Source organism: Pleurodeles waltl, chromosome 1_2 (assembly GCF_031143425.1).
Source record: "Pleurodeles waltl isolate 20211129_DDA chromosome 1_2, aPleWal1.hap1.20221129, whole genome shotgun sequence".
Taxonomy (NCBI): Eukaryota; Metazoa; Chordata; class Amphibia; order Caudata; family Salamandridae; genus Pleurodeles; species Pleurodeles waltl.
In genome coordinates, this window is record NC_090437.1 from 628038268 (window position 1) to 628054128 (window position 15861).

Below are 15861 nucleotides of genomic sequence, written 5' to 3' on the forward strand. Positions count from 1 at the left end.
CCTGTGTGTGTACAACACATGCTTAACACTACCCTCTAATAAGCCTACTGCTCGACCACACTACCACAAAATAGAGCATTAGTATTATCTAATTTTGCCACTATCAACCTCTATGGACTATGTGCACACTGTCTCTCACTTTGAGATAGTATATACAGAGCCAACTTCTTACACTTGTCCATCATCAGTTATTTGGGCAAGGGCGTTCATGAATTCATCAGAGATGGCCAGCAAGCTTTTACTTGCCATGTCCCAAAGAGCATCTGTATATTGGCTTAAGAGACAAAAAGCATTTAAGGCTTGAAGGGTCAAGATAGCAGAGGAGTATATTTGTTTTCCAAAGGAGTCAATCCACTCTGACTACTTGGTGGAGCAAAAGGGAACATATTAGGGTGGATTTTGTTCGGGAAGCTTAAATCACTAAGCTCTCAGGGGTCAGGAATGGAATATGAAAGAGTGGGTCTCCAGCACTGACCCATGCCACCTAGCCTCTGGGTGGCGCACTGGGGGGAGTCAAACACAGCTTTGTCCAGGATGCCATAAGCTGCCTGTTAAGGACTCCTTAAATGAGAGCAAGGGCTCTGAAGTAGCAGGTCCAGCCTCCCAGACCTCTGCCAATAACTCTGTCTCAATGGTAGAGTTGTAGGTCTGGTATTTGAGCTATCCTATGGACAATCACCATGAATGAGGCACTCTCCTTAGTGGGGGGGGGGCTGGTGGAGGTTCTAACCCAGTTGCAGAAGTGGTGTTGAAGTCACAAACATTTTTTAAGTCCAAGTATAATCTAGCATCAGTGTAATGGGGGGCAATTATTCACCTCCTCCTCCTCATTATGAGGAATGTTCAGAGCCCCAAACCACATCTCAATCCAAGCCAAACACGGTTCGAGCCTCCTGTTGTACTAGTACTGAGGAAGAGCTTGAGGATCATCTAAGAGTGAAAACTCTTCTTTGCTTATCTCATAGCAAGACATTGGCCTAGCATGGGCTGATGTCAGTTTCAAAATGGAAACAGCCATTAGGGCTGGATCCACAACAGATACCACTGAGTCAGGGTCGGCACTAGAGTGATGTGTGTCGGCGTGGCCTGCAGGCCCGAGTGAAAGCATGGGCTGATGCTAATAAAGAGCGAGAAGAAGCCCAAATGGGTCAGTTGGTGTCAGAAGAAGTTTTGTCTGCAGAAGTACAACTAGGAACCTCTGTGGCACCATGGTGTCCGAAAGTACTCTAGAGAGGGGCCAGCATTTACGAAAATCTGCAGCATGGCCTCTTTGAAGGCCTCTAACTGATGCAGGGTCAACAATTGCCCAGGAACCTCTAGTGTAATGGGACCAGCCTTAGAATAGGCTTGAAGTCAGATATCTGGAGCGTCAATTGCACATGGCTTCTGCCAAAGGCTTGAGTGGTAAGGTGGAGACAAGTCTAGTTTGATTTTTTCATGCTTAGACTTACCCGAGGACTTAAGAGTGGGAAACCCTTATCAAAGGGTAGTTATATTGTAGAAAGATCTGGTAATAATATCTTACTTTATGTTTAAAAAAATACCTTGGAAAGTCACTGAAAAATTACAAAGGTGAAAATGTCAGTCAAAAAATATAAAATTTGAAAACACCATTTCTTAAGTAATTTCCTACTTTACCTGTGCATCTGCAAGCTGGACCGCAGGAAACCCCTGGTTGCCCTCTTCTATACATGCAATATCATCTTCACTGGTGCTATGTTGAGAGTGTGTTCCATCTAAAGTGTTCTGTTCACTGGACAATACCGTATTGAAGTCTGAAGCAGAAGGTATTGTAGAAAGGTTCTGCCCTGTATATAGAAAAAAATACATTACATAATATTTTTGAAAATAGACTAAAGCTAAACTGCTTCTGAATATACCTCCCTCGCTCAAAAAAAGACAAGCATCTTATGGGCAACTTGTTCCCTATAAAACTTCGAAAGTGAAACTGCATCTGACAAACCAGAAAAGATGGGTAGATGGTGAAATGTAGGAGATATCATGTTAATGAAAAATGAAATTAGAAGAAATATTTCTCCCCAACATTGTCAGAACAATGTACAAAGACCAATGAAAATAAAAATACAGTGATTTAAGTTCACAAACATAATAAAATAAACGTAAGGAAAAAAAACGCACTTCTCTGTGACCTATGAAATGGAAAGAACCCTGTTGAGCATGTTTATTTGAGCACCGAATGCACACAGAATCATCATGAAGAGGACTGGCGAGAGCAGCAGACCAAACGCTGCAAAGAGGGCAAACAAACACACGTTAACAGAAAGACTACGATTAATTGACATGTAACAAGGGGTGAAACAAATGTACAAATAAATAGAAGTGGAATGAGTCAGGCATATGGGTAGATCTGAGAAAGAGGGTGTGGGGTCCTTTACTTAAAAACTGGAATAAAAGAACAATATACCAGTCCAAACAAAATTTAAGTATAGCATGATTAATTTGTTTATAGAATGGGAAATAGGCAGAAAGATCCAAAACCATCTCTAAACAAATATTTTTAAGAAACGGGTTTAGAAAGAAGTGCATTATCCACTTAATTATCTAAAGCAGGGGTCTCCAACCAGTAGCTCGGGAGCTTCTGGTAGCTTGCTGGTTTCCCTGGAAGTAGGCCATGGAGGCCCAGCTCAGTGGTTAAACAGAGGGTCTGGGGATATTGAAGGAGGTAGCGATTCTTATTGTCAGACCCTTAGTGTCTCAGCCAGCCAAACCAATGGCCATCAAGATATCTTTCCCAAACCCAAAAAGTTTCTCTCCTGGTAGCAAGCTAGAACAGAAATGATTTTCATATAACATTTCTACGGGCGAACCTCATTTAGATCACCTGATATGATAATATTCGGGGCATACCAGGCACCATTTTGAGATGTAATTGCTCGACACAAGGACAAAAGGAACATTTTCCGTTTTTTTTAACTCCCATTTGAAAAAAAAGTGCATTATCCACTTAATTATCTAAAGCAGGGGTCTCCAACCAGTAGCTCGGGAGCTTCTGGTAGCTTGCTGGTTTCCCTGGAAGTAGGCCATGGAGGCCCAGCTCAGTGGTTAAACAGAGGGTCTGGGGATATTGAAGGAGGTAGCGATTCTTATTGTCAGACCCTTAGTGTCTCAGCCAGCCAAACCAATGGCCATCAAGACATCTTTCCCAAACCCAAAAAGTTTCTCTCCTGGTAGCAAGCTAGAACAGAAATGATTTTCATATAACATTTCTACGGGCGAACCTCATTTAGATCACCTGATATGATAATATTCGGGGCATACCAGGCACCATTTTGAGATGTAATTGCTCGACACAAGGACAAAAGGAACATTTTCCGTTTTTTTTAACTCCCATTTGGAAAAAAAAAAAATTTAGTTCCTATGCAGTCTGCTGTCTTCATAATTTTATTTTTTTATTGAGGGCACTTCTGACTGCGCTGATCCGTAACAACTAATGGTGTGTATTATCGTGCAGCAAAAAAAGGTTTTGTTATCTATAAGGGTCCCAAATAATTTGCCTTTCTGAACACCTTGAATTATTGTAGTATGTAGATCCAGGTTTATACATCATCGAGAAAAACTAAACGATAACTAGGAATTCCTTCTCCTAGCAGATCAAGCTCAAACTGTTTTCACAATCACAGACCTATGTGCTGAATGGATGGTTGTTTTGATGACTCAAAGCAATCTGTCATTACCCGTTTCAATGCCTCAGAATGCACAATGCTATATACTTTATTGTTTCTGGTCTATAATGTAAAAGGTAACTCATTTAAAATTCGATAAGCTCCATCCGCACACACAATTCATGTCATGTCATTAGAATTATTCCCAGGCGTCAGACTGAATCTGGAAATTTTTCATAGGTGGATTTGTTTGGAAGCGACATGAGCGATGTTCGTATAGGCATCACACCAGCATGCTGATCTCATACAGAGCCATTAGATAAACAGCCAGCTGTGGTTTTGTCCATAAAAGAATCCAATACAGGATCGGTTTGAGGGCTAGTAAGGCGTCAATGTTATTCATGCCGAATTCGTCCCTCAGTGCAGCCACAAGAGTCCCAGGTCCAAGGTGTAGTAAGTGCCATGAAATTGTTTTTCACTTTTCTCCAAGCTGATGGCCTTCTTGTGTCTCCAGAGCTCTGCCACTTAGGGGCCTGCGGACGGAAATTTCATTTGGTAGACTTATAGCGCAGGTTGCACTGATCTTGGACCACATATGTTGGTGAACAGTAGGAAAGCGTCAGCATATTGGCTCATAATACCTTTGCTTTTTGCCATCTGCTTGGCCCAGGACAGTTTCTCAGCAGATCCCCAAATAATGGTAATAATGAATTTGTTTTAGAGCCCTGCCATAAATTTTAAATATGTTCTTTGGGCTAGCACCTTGAGTTTAATAACATTTTTTTATGTTTTGAATATTGAATGTGAGGTTTCCCATTATGCAATCGGTCCTCAAGATTCTGAGTAGCTTATGTATTGATAGTTTCCTGCAAGTCAATAACATACCGTTGTCTGCAAACAGAAAGATTTGAACTTTGTCTCCATCCATTGTTAATACATTGATTTCAAAGCAAGGAGGCACTGATTAACTTTGATGATAAAATATTAAATAATGCAGGGGCTGAAATGTAGCCTTTCCCCAGACTGGTGTTCGTTTATAGAACTAGATGTGGTTTCTCCTCTAGGTCATTTCCATACTATGGTTGAGTTTCCATGGTGAATTTGCTTCAAAGCAGTAGAAGCTTTTTAAGGAGGCCTTGTTCCTGCAGACTCTGCCTGAAGTGACCTAGCGACCAAATGAAAAGTTGTTTTCAGGTCTATGAACACCATGAATATCAGGAAGTTTTTTACACATACAAATACAATCTCGCAGCTTGATCATTGTACCTTGAGCTTCTCTGAAGCTGGCTGAGGTGGCAACAAGACTTTTATTGCCATCATCCACGCGAATAAGAAGCCGCATGCCATGGATCTTCCCAATGCTGTCAAGTAAGGAAATCTGACAATCTTTCGCCAGATCATTTTGTGAATCGTTTTTGTGGAGGGAACAATGACTGCTGATTTTCATGAGGCAGGGACCTTATCACAATCCCAAATTACATTTTAAACCGTTGTGAGGACAGGCACAAAAACTGACAAGTTGTTATGGTAGATGTCTATTGGTACTCTGCGTGACAGGTGCTTCAGATGCTTTTGGCAGAGAATAGGGCAATGAATTTCGTTTCGTCTTCTAAAAATTCCAAACAGGCTTCTCTCAAGTCTTCAGTCATGGCTACCATCCTGAGGTGCTGGATTTATTTAAAAAAGCTCTCTTGTGCTGATCATCATACAGAAGTGCTTCACCCAAACAGAAAAAGTACCCGTTTCCAGATTTTTAGCAGGATCTTCATCTTCAGAACACCACCTGACCAATTCCCAAATGTTCCTTGTTTTTTTTTCTTTTAATGACTGTTTTAGGGTTATCCTTGCTTTTATCTGGAGGTAGGTGGAGGTCTTAATGCTCTTAAGTTGATGTCTGTATTCCTGTCTATTCGTATTTAGGCACTGCTTTCCATCATGTGTGGTGCTCCTGCTTCTTTAAGCACTCACTAAGACTCACTTCAATTTTAGTAATTCAGCATCAAACCATTTGTCATCTATTTTCCTATCACCGGCCACAAGCCCAACAGAGGGCGTATAAATATGTTTACCAGAACTACATCTAAGTTTTAAAAGAGATTTTACCTTCTGGATAGCATAGATGTTTGCTTTCTCCTTTAATTTCAGTGCATCCTTGTATTCTTGGGACCATTGGTTACATTCTCCTTGGATGTTTTGCGTATGAGAGGACATATTATTCCAAATTATGTTTTACCTATTTGGTTTCAGTGTCAGATTGGTGGGCTCCAGGAGGCAAAGTGCCTTGTGACCATGAATATTTCCAAGAGGGAGTAAAAGTTCCACTATTAAAGGGTTGTGGTGGCTTCCTACTCCTCTATTTTAATATTAGTGAGCAGCTCCAATGACTCAAGAATAATAAGTATATAGTCAAGTAAACTCTTGCGGTTGCCTGACTGTGGGAGCCCGATGGGGTTCAACAGTTAAGTGATCACAGCTCATTTACAATCATTAAAGAGCTTAGTTTTTGCCATGCTTAGTGCTGCCACAGAAATTGATATGCAGATGGGAAGTGCACCACACAGAGTCCTCTTTGTACATCTCTTTGGGCAGCATCAACACATGAGGTTTGGTGCTGAAATCTTCGCACACTAATGACATATGCAAGGTGGCCTTCTTTCTAGAAATCAGCATATAGATATCACAGCTAATCATGCTAATCGGAGAATAGTCAAATACATTTTCCTCCAACTGCGACAATGTGTATTTGTGTCTTGCAGATTACTTCAGCACACATAGACTGAAGTGCTAGGTATCCTGGCAAAATAACTTGTTTGACCTGAGGCAGAGTTGTAAAATACAAGTGGTCCATCACTGTCATTTACGTTAAGCACTACAAATGAATTTGCAAATGAGTTGTCAGACTAATAAAAAAGACCAAGCCTGTGGCACAGCCTGGCATATACACGATTTTCCTGAAGAGCTGCTTGGAAACAAAAAAGATCTCATCTAATTCTTACCATACAGACTTTTAAAATCTTCTTCAGAGGCTTCTTGGCAAGATATCAGTAAACATGTCATAAAGACTTCTTCGGTTATTTGCAGTTTCAATAGCAAGGCATCAGTGCTTATTGTAACAATGACTATGATCATTCTAGTAGGATAAAAATGATCTAGGTTTTCTGTAGAGTAGCTCAGCTCACTACGATGCAATTATACACAGATTACATTTGGGTATCCCAAATTATCTCCCCCTTTTGAAACAGATAAACAAAATTCTTAACCCTGGTTGGCAATCTGGAAGCACAACAGTTCTTGTGTCAGCACCAAAGTTGCCAGAAAGGGCCAAACCGACTTAATGTTTAAGGCATCTAACAACAAACAGAAGCAGAAAACTGCACTGGCCCTAGCCCACATACATCTGCCAATTCTTCGAAGGGGAGCACCCATCCATCCGATGTCACGTGTGCCCATGTCTGGATCCCCGAGGCCTCCCAGTCTATAGTCCGATATGTTACGCAGAGGATGGTACATTCCAGCATCTCCCATATGGGGTGACGCAGGGCATAAGGTGTGGTCTTTGCATCTTCACAGATATACTGCTTCCAAGTTTGAATGGCTACACGGAGTAATAAACTGTCAAGAGTCCCTGGGTGAGGTAAGAGCCATCTGTTGGTGCAGGAGGGGGCGACCACCCAGTTCACTCAATACTCTTGAGTATTCCAATTGTGGGGCTCGAGATGAGCCAGCCATCACATCAGTCACTGCAATTGAGCAACAGCGTAATACAGCTCATTATTGGGAGCTTCAAATCCACCTTCTTTCAAATTGGCGTATAGCTTACTCAGGGCCACTCAACACCGGCCATCTCCCCACATTAGGGTAAACAAAAACTGTAGTTCCCTAAAGAAGGGCTTCCCTAGGACCACTGGAATAGCCCCAGGAAAAAAGAAGCCTGGGTAGCACAGCATTTTAGAGATGGCAACCCTGCTCATTTGGTGATATTCGCAACATGGTCCAGAAAGGGAGGGAGTGCCGGATTGAAGTTATTGCCTTGTCGAGGTTATCATCAATTAGGTCGACCTCCCTATTGTACACCTGGATCTCCAGATATTTAATAGTGTCAAATTCCCATGAAAGCCTTTGTTTGGCAACACTGCTTGTTGGTTTTCCGGCAGCGCCCCCTAGGGAAATAAGCAAGACTTGTCCCTATTAATATGAACGCCTGATACCCGCCCTGCGCCCGCCAGCTCCACTTCCAGCCATTACCTCTGGGTGCACTCCTGGATTTGCCCTCGGATAAAGGAGTGCATCGTCTGAGGATAGTGATATGACCTGCGGGAGCCCCATCTCCGTAAGGCCCCATTGTGGGGCTCATTCCCTTAGCAAGCACACCAGTGGCTCCACCGTCAGGACAAAGAGTATAGGGGACAGTGGGCATCCCTTTCGTGTTTGCCTACCAATAGGAAGAGGGTCCAAAACTACTCCTCTGGTGTGCACTTGAGAAACCAGCGTTGTATATAGCAGCTTCACAACTTAAGGAAGGTCAGTCCAATAAACATTTGCCTCACTACCACCATGACATATGGCCACCCTAGCATATTGAACGTTGAATGCCTTTACAATGTCTAAGAACACAACACAGCCAGCTGTCTCCATATGCTGTGCCCAGTCCATGACGTGAAACAGATGATGCAGGTTAAGGAATGTGCTACACCTCGGTATAAACCATTCTGCTCAGGGTGCACCAAAGCATTCACAACTGCAACCAGGCGATTGGCGAGTACTTTACCCAGCACCTTGCACTCCAAATTTAAAAGGGACAGGGGAAATATGATGGCACATTCAGGGGGTCCTACCCAGGTTTCGGAAGTACCACGATTAATGCCTCCCTGAATCCTGTCCATAAACATAATCACATTCTCTGTGTTAGCTGCACTGACAAGAGAACAGTACAACTATTTAGAGCAACAGCCCACTAAAGCAATCAAGAATGTTTGACCACTACTAAGGAAACTGAATGGTCTTGAAAAATCTAAACCAAGCTTTTCCCATGGTCCTCTAGGACACACAACAAGCTGTAGCGGGTTCTGCACCAGCTGCCAATGCTTGTCAGATAGGAGACACTCCTTAAAGCCATCTGCATGCTTTATGACAGCCATCAATAAAACTGCTTTAATTTGCGGGATGTCGCTGAAACACACAAATTACTATGTATGACTTAATTAACATTTGCCTCAATGTTTCTGAAGGCACAAACAAATCGTGCTGAAGTACCACCTCCTGTATGACTGAGCTCAGAGGCATCTTGAGCATAACACATTTCTACACTCAAACATCTGTCACATGGCCATCCACAACTTTCAAATGTTCTCATCAAAACTAAGCAGAATCATCCTTAAGACAGTCTTTCGACTCCTGCTCAGATTGCACTTGCTTAGAGTTCTGTACAGCATTCAACAGCAGCATCCATAGATTCACAATCTTCACCATTCTGGCAATCCAAAAGAGGCATCTTAGTTGAAATGAAACAAAAATTAAATTTATAGAGCACTCCAATATCTGGAGGTGTCTAAGCGCTAGCCCAAAATAAGGCAACAACCAGGCGAATGTAAATAAGCAACTTGATAGAAAAGTCTTCCCACCTGGTAAATATCTGACAGCTGAACAGAATTCCTGCACCTGGGACATATGTGTAGCCAATCTGGAAGAAACTGTATGGGACCAAAAGTTTCCCAGTGGCTTATGACCATAAAGATCCCAAAATGAGAACCCAGATGCAGGGGTGTGGAACTCCTATAGCCAGACACTCAGAGTATATTGTGTAGGGTCAAGGACAAGAGGTTTTCATGTTTATTTTGTCCTTTGGACAAGTAGGCCCAATCCCCTGCAGCACAAACCCTTTGGCTGCCAGTTTGCAGGGAAGGAAACTGTCGACAGTTGAGATAATTTTTGTACACATATGTTAATGCTGCTTGGCCTAGTATTTATGGTTCATTTATGCAACGTCTTTATTACTAGAGTGAGCCCTCTAAATAAAATGTTGTAAGCAAGGCCTGCACAACTGACATTGGGTCTAGTAAAAAAATGTGTGAACATGTTTGAAAAGTTTAACAATATGAGGCTACAAATAATGCTCCCAGAATGCTCTCTGATTAGATGCAAAAGTTTGCAGAAGCTTGTAAGCAAGATTGAGAGGATTCTTTGCTTTTAGAATAAAATGTTCAGAAAACAAAAATTCAATTAGGGAAAAAAAGGTTTTGCTAAATTATTGAGAAATTTTAGGTACCATTTCTTGAAAGCATCATTTAGTAAAATGTGCTTATGCATGCCAGTATTTCCCAAAAATATTCACAATGGAAAATCAGTATAACCAGTTTCAACACAATTATGGGACACTCAAAAATAAATGACAATTGGCAAAGCCAACCAATCCTGACACTAGTCGTTAGTCTTTTGATATTGTAAATGAGTGCCTTGTTTTGGCATGGTGTTTGTAAAACTTTATTGTTGTGGGAACTGCCAGACCCTCACCAGTAGACTATTCGTTATGAAATAATTAAACCCTTAGATTACATAGACAACAATAAATAGACCATAATAACAATAAAACAATAAAATAACAATAATCATAATATTAAAAACAAATAAAACCTCGTTACCAAAGATAACAGTCCAAAAATGTCTTTAAAAAACTCTACGTTACTGCGCCAAGTAATGGCTCCCCTCAGGAACAATCCCAACCCCCTCCACACCAATGCATCTGAAGCCATTTGCAGCCACATAAAAGCAGGACGATATTGCACAAAACCCTTTGGCCTCAGCAGAGGTAATAAAAAATGACTTCTAAAAGGTGCATAAAAGACACAGAATAATGTAAAATGGGACAAAGTCTGCAGGGACACCCCGTCACAAGGACAAGATCTAATAGATTTTTCACCATACTGGCCTAACGGGAAACAAAGATTACTTCTAATGATCCCCAAGCGAAATCGAGTGATGAGTCCTTTCCCTCAAATCGTTTATCGCTAAGAGATAGGGCTCAGGACCCGTCCCTATCTTTAACATAGCAAAATCCCTGACCGATTGTTTCCCTAATTCCCTCCCCTCTCTTTGAGCCCCACGGATTCTTAAAAAATTCTCCTTAACCCAATTTTTATTCCGGCTAGTCAGACCCTCAGGAGTGTCAAACAAGTCCGGCCGCCCCAAATTCTGTGCTACCTTTCTTATATACATCAGCCAGGGAATATATTTTACATTATCACAGGCCAAACAGTCCCTTAAGATCTCTCTATTAAAAGAGGCATATTCTTTACTCCAAATCGAAATCCATAACAAGAGGGGAGCCAACTGAATAGTGTCTTGCACACACGCAAGATCTAGTTCTAGATGTAGGCAAAAACCAGAGGTATTTTGACCAACACCCAATAGCCTTCTACAGAAATGATTTTCTTCAACAATGGGGGCTCGGGTGTCCATATACCCCCAGAGTGCTGCACCATATAACAGGACAGGGAGACATGTTCGCTTGTAGATTTCAAGCAGAGGCTGTACTTCCTACTCTTACAGCAAAATCAAAAGTGGCACCAACTGAGGCATGAAAGAGCATACTCCTTCTGGCAATACAGGGTTTCCATGAACCTTTATCATCAAAGATCACCCCTAAATATGAGAATTCATGGACCCTGCTAACAATTTGATCATCAACCTTTAGCTCCCCCGCCCTAATCAAAGGTCTACCACATACCATAAAATGCGATTTCTTATAATTAATCTCTAGACCCAAGCCTGACATGTAAGAGGCATAAACTCTAACTACTTTACGGAGGCCATTCATGGTGCGGGCCATGAGGACCGCATCATCTGCGTACGTCAACACAGGGACATTAGTGCCATTCACCTTAGGGACATCCCTACAGTGTTCCACCAAAAAATCCGACAATCCATTTGTATATAAAAGGAACAGAGTGGGGGCCAACACACACCCCTGGCAAACGCCCTTTGTGACCTTAAAAGCCTCTGAACATTCCCCGTTTATCCCCACCCTCACATCTGCAAGCGATCCTGAGTGGAGGTACCGGAGCAGCTCTACAATATTAGGATCCATCCCTAACTGACTTATCCTTTCCCACAATATGGACCGATTTACCTTGTCAAAGGCACCACTGAGGTCCATAAAGGCAAGATAAAGGGTGCCCTTCCTGGCTTGCGTATAATTCCCAATCATCATCAGAAGATTAAGGCACTGTTCACGCGTGCCAATACCTTCCCTAAAACCATACTGGTCCCGGCTCAAAATTTCCTTTTCTGCCATCCGAGCCTCAATACGCCTTAGGATGATCCGTCCCAAAATCTTCACAGAAGAATCAAGTAGGGAAATAGGGCGATAAGACTTAAGGTCATTCCGATCCCCCTTTTTAAAAACTGTGATAATACAAGCCCTTCTCCAAGTGGCAGGAATTCCCACGTTAACTGCCGCATTAAGAACATTTAAGAGAACAGGTGCCCATAGCTGTGGACAAGATATGTACAAATCCATGGGGATGTAATCCGGGCCCAGGGCTTTTTTACTAGCGCTACCCTGGAGTGCATCAATAACTTCCTGGAGCGAAAACCTGACCGCTAGATTGGGGACCACAACAGACTCTTTTTCCCAATTACTTCTTAGGGGGATTCCCTCAAAGACTCTACAGAAATAATTTACCCAGGCCTCCGGGGCAATATTACAGCCCAAACCCTCAGATGTCTCTGTTGCAAATGAACCTCTATTCACCACCTTCCAAAACAGACCAGGATCCTTCAGGACTGCAGCGCGCTCCAACTCTTCCCAGGCTTTTTCTTTAAATTTTTCCTTACTCTCCCTCAAAGCCCTTTTATACTTAATCCTTGCTGCTTTCACCGCTGCCCTATCTCTGGGGTATTCCTTGAGAGCCATTTTCATATTTGCCCAAGCATCGTAACAGGCCTTATCAAACCACCCACCTCTGCGCTTGCTGGGACGACTATCTATTGAAAATAAACAGTCTCTAACTACTATGTTTACTTCAGCTATTGCATCCATAACTTCCTTAGGGCTCGGAGTCTCTCTCAAAAGTATATCCATAAACAAGGGTAGGTTGCCCCCCACAACCCTCTCTATAACTTGTTGGGCATCTACCTGTTTCCAGCCAAGTCGCCTACACTGGTCTCTTATCTTCACTGTTGCGTGTCCACCCCGTCCTGATTTACTTGGAGCCCCTGGGAGTTTAAAGAACACTGTAAGGGGGTTATGATCACTTATGCATTCCCCAAGCACTTCTCCTCCAGTTATCAAATCTTTCAATAGTGGAGACACGAAAATGTAGTCAATTGTGGTGCCAGACCCTCTACCCACAAACGTTGGGAGCTGATGAATATCTACTACTTCAGTGTCCCGGTCATTCAGAAGGCCCAACTTCCTTAATCAGAACCCCGCCTCTGGCATCCTGAACATCATCCGCCAAGTAGTCCACACGGTCGTACTCAAAGGGATTTACCACTATACTAAGTCAACCCAACTTGGCATTAAAATCTCCCAACACAATGGCACAGAATTCCAGCCCCACCTCCTCCATTCTACACTTCATCACCTGAAGAACGGAGAAGAGAATCCCAATGTGACACCCCCATCCCATACAGCATTATAAAAATTGACCAACAGAACATTAAAATTGTTAGAATAAATTACCCATACAGGCAATATACCCTGGTGGTTACAATTAATTTGAAAAGCAGCCACTATCTTAGAAAAACGGATTAAGGTAACCAGGCCCCCTTTTGAACGACCTCCAAGGGACTGAACAGCTGGGATAGCAAATCTATCATCCCAAGCAGCCAGCCCATCAGACCAGGTTTCCTGTAGCATAATAATATCATAATTGGCCACATACCTAACCCAAGACTGATCAGATAACTTGGCATCATACCCCGCAATATTCCAGGAAATAAGATCACACTTCGAGTCCACCCCCTCCAGCGCAGTCAAAGTCTTGGTGCATTGTCAATCCACCCCTGCCAAGTCAGAGTTTATATTATTATCTGTTCTCCTGCGAATTGGCCGCAGGGCATTCTGGCCTGGGCGGGGGGGGAATCCTGCCAAAATCAGGAGAGGGATCAGCACCCAGTCGCATATGATTGTAGAAATATCCCAGGGGGGCCATACCAATTGTTTCTGCCCTTGAAAAAGGAGGACTATATGAGGAGAGAAGCCGCTGAGCCAGGCCCGGGTATCTAACATTTATAATAACACAATCCTCATTCCCCTCTTTTTTTCTAGGCCTAACCCAGTCAATTCTTCTAACAAACAAAACATCTTCGAGATCCTTACATGAACAATTGCAGTTTTTGCACAGCCAATACCCAGTTTTATTTTTTAATTGAGCCATAGATTCAGTTACCCCAGGGGCCAAATCAGGGACATTTGTCAAAACCACCACATAAGGGGCACATGCCGGGGGGAGATCCAGACGGATCAACGAAGACTTTTTCTTCAGCGGTTTCTGGTTAAACTTCCCAACCGGCTGTTGACAAACCCCCCCCAGCCACCACAGAATCATAGCCAGGTTGCCTGCCGAGGCTGGATCCATTCAAGGCCCACCTGCCCATTGGTGGGGCTGTAGTTGAAACCAACACAGACTGAGCACAGGCACCTTGGCCCCCAGAATTGTCGGGTTATCCAGTTGCTGAGGCATGTTCCCCAGGGACCCAGCATCTTCCTCCTGTAGATTCACCTCCTCGCTTGGTTGAGATAGACAGCACAGGTCCTCACATACCCCCATAGATTGGCTCCCTTGGCTTCTTAGTTCACATAGCTGAGAAACTGCTTTTTCTATCACCGATAGTTTTGCAATCACAGGGGACAGAATACCCCCAATGATCTCCTTAAACTTTGACAATAAATTGGTTGCATCACAGCCCATTAACTTGCTACGTTCAGGGCCGCCATACAACTCCTTGGAATTAACCACAAGAGATGCTTTCGTTTTGGGGACTGTTTTCTTCAGTGTCTTTTTCTTCCTCGGCGGAGGACTGCACTTATCCATAGGCCCTCGCCATTTTAACAGATATTAGAAAAAGTAAAAAATATTTTTGGGTCTCATAAAGAACACATTGCCACAGTAGTTCCTAGCACTGAATGAAACAACTGTGTCTGCCAATATGCTCCTTGCGAAAGAGCAGAATGCTATAACTCAAAGTAAAGACAGCCGATAGATGGACAGAGGGAGATTAGAATTAGGTGCCCAAAAAGTGCCCCCATAGCATATGCCTTTGCATTAGGGCAAAATAAGCATTTACAGAAGTAGGCCAGGAAATCGTACCCCTGCAAAATATTTGTGAACTGTATTTTAGCATAAAAAATATGCATGTGTAGATTTGCTCATGCGAAAATCTATTGAGCGTTTACAAGTTCACTTTCCCACCAAACACTTTTTCCACAACCCTGGAAGAACTTCTACTTCTGCCCTTGTCAGGAGCAAATGTCCAGCCTTTTCTGAGAAAAAAGATTAGAGAAGAGCTGGTGAAAATCCTAAAACATGCAAGCTAGTAGGTTTGCACAGACTCAAAGGCATTCCAACCCTGGATTACTGTTTACTACTCTCTCCAGCCCCAGTATGTAGATCTGCAGAAAGTGGGCAAAATTAGAAAATTGCTAGTATTCAAGCCCTGCTATAGTATTAGAACTGGCATAATTAGAGGCTATTATCAAACCTCTTATATAATGAGATTGCCGCAATAATTTCTTGCCGTACTACATGGCACCAAAGGGACAAATAGATTTTTTTTTACAGGACAAGTAGATTTATTAAGCAACCTGTCCCATGGATAAGAAGATAATTTATCAAATTCCACATAGCTGCAAATGTAAGTCATAAAATTCTCCAAGACCCAAGAACAAGTCTGAGCCTCAGGCTTGATGATACTGTAATTCCATTTAGGTGCACTCAAATTTAACTAGATGGAAACACCAGTTTTCTCATGACCAATAACCCACAAGCTTAACACTACACCAAGACCAAAAGTACTTGCATATACAGAGACCATATTTTTTAGTTCATATACATAAGTTCTTGGTGGTCGCATAGTTGCTCCATCAGAGCAGAAATATATTTCCCCTTTTTTCTCAATGGCTGGACAATCATACCCTACCCCTGAAAGAAGAAAGCATAGTACTCACTTAATCCTAAAAATAAATGTAATGCATCCTCATAAGCTGGTTTGGATGCTTCCGTGATGGCTTGTACAA

General features: G+C 42.5%; 1 protein-coding gene across 20 annotated transcripts in view; it reads right to left on the minus strand.

The window, feature by feature from the left end:
- BLTP1 (bridge-like lipid transfer protein family member 1) overlaps positions 1–15861 on the minus strand; it is a 1779540-nt gene that overhangs the window by 835110 nt on the left and 928569 nt on the right. For all 20 annotated transcript variants that reach the window (XM_069242474.1, XM_069242454.1, XM_069242518.1 and 17 more), the window contains one exon: positions 1639–1808. In XM_069242474.1, coding sequence (XP_069098575.1) covers positions 1639–1808 — 170 coding nt within the window. The remainder of the gene's footprint in view (positions 1–1638; positions 1809–15861) is intronic.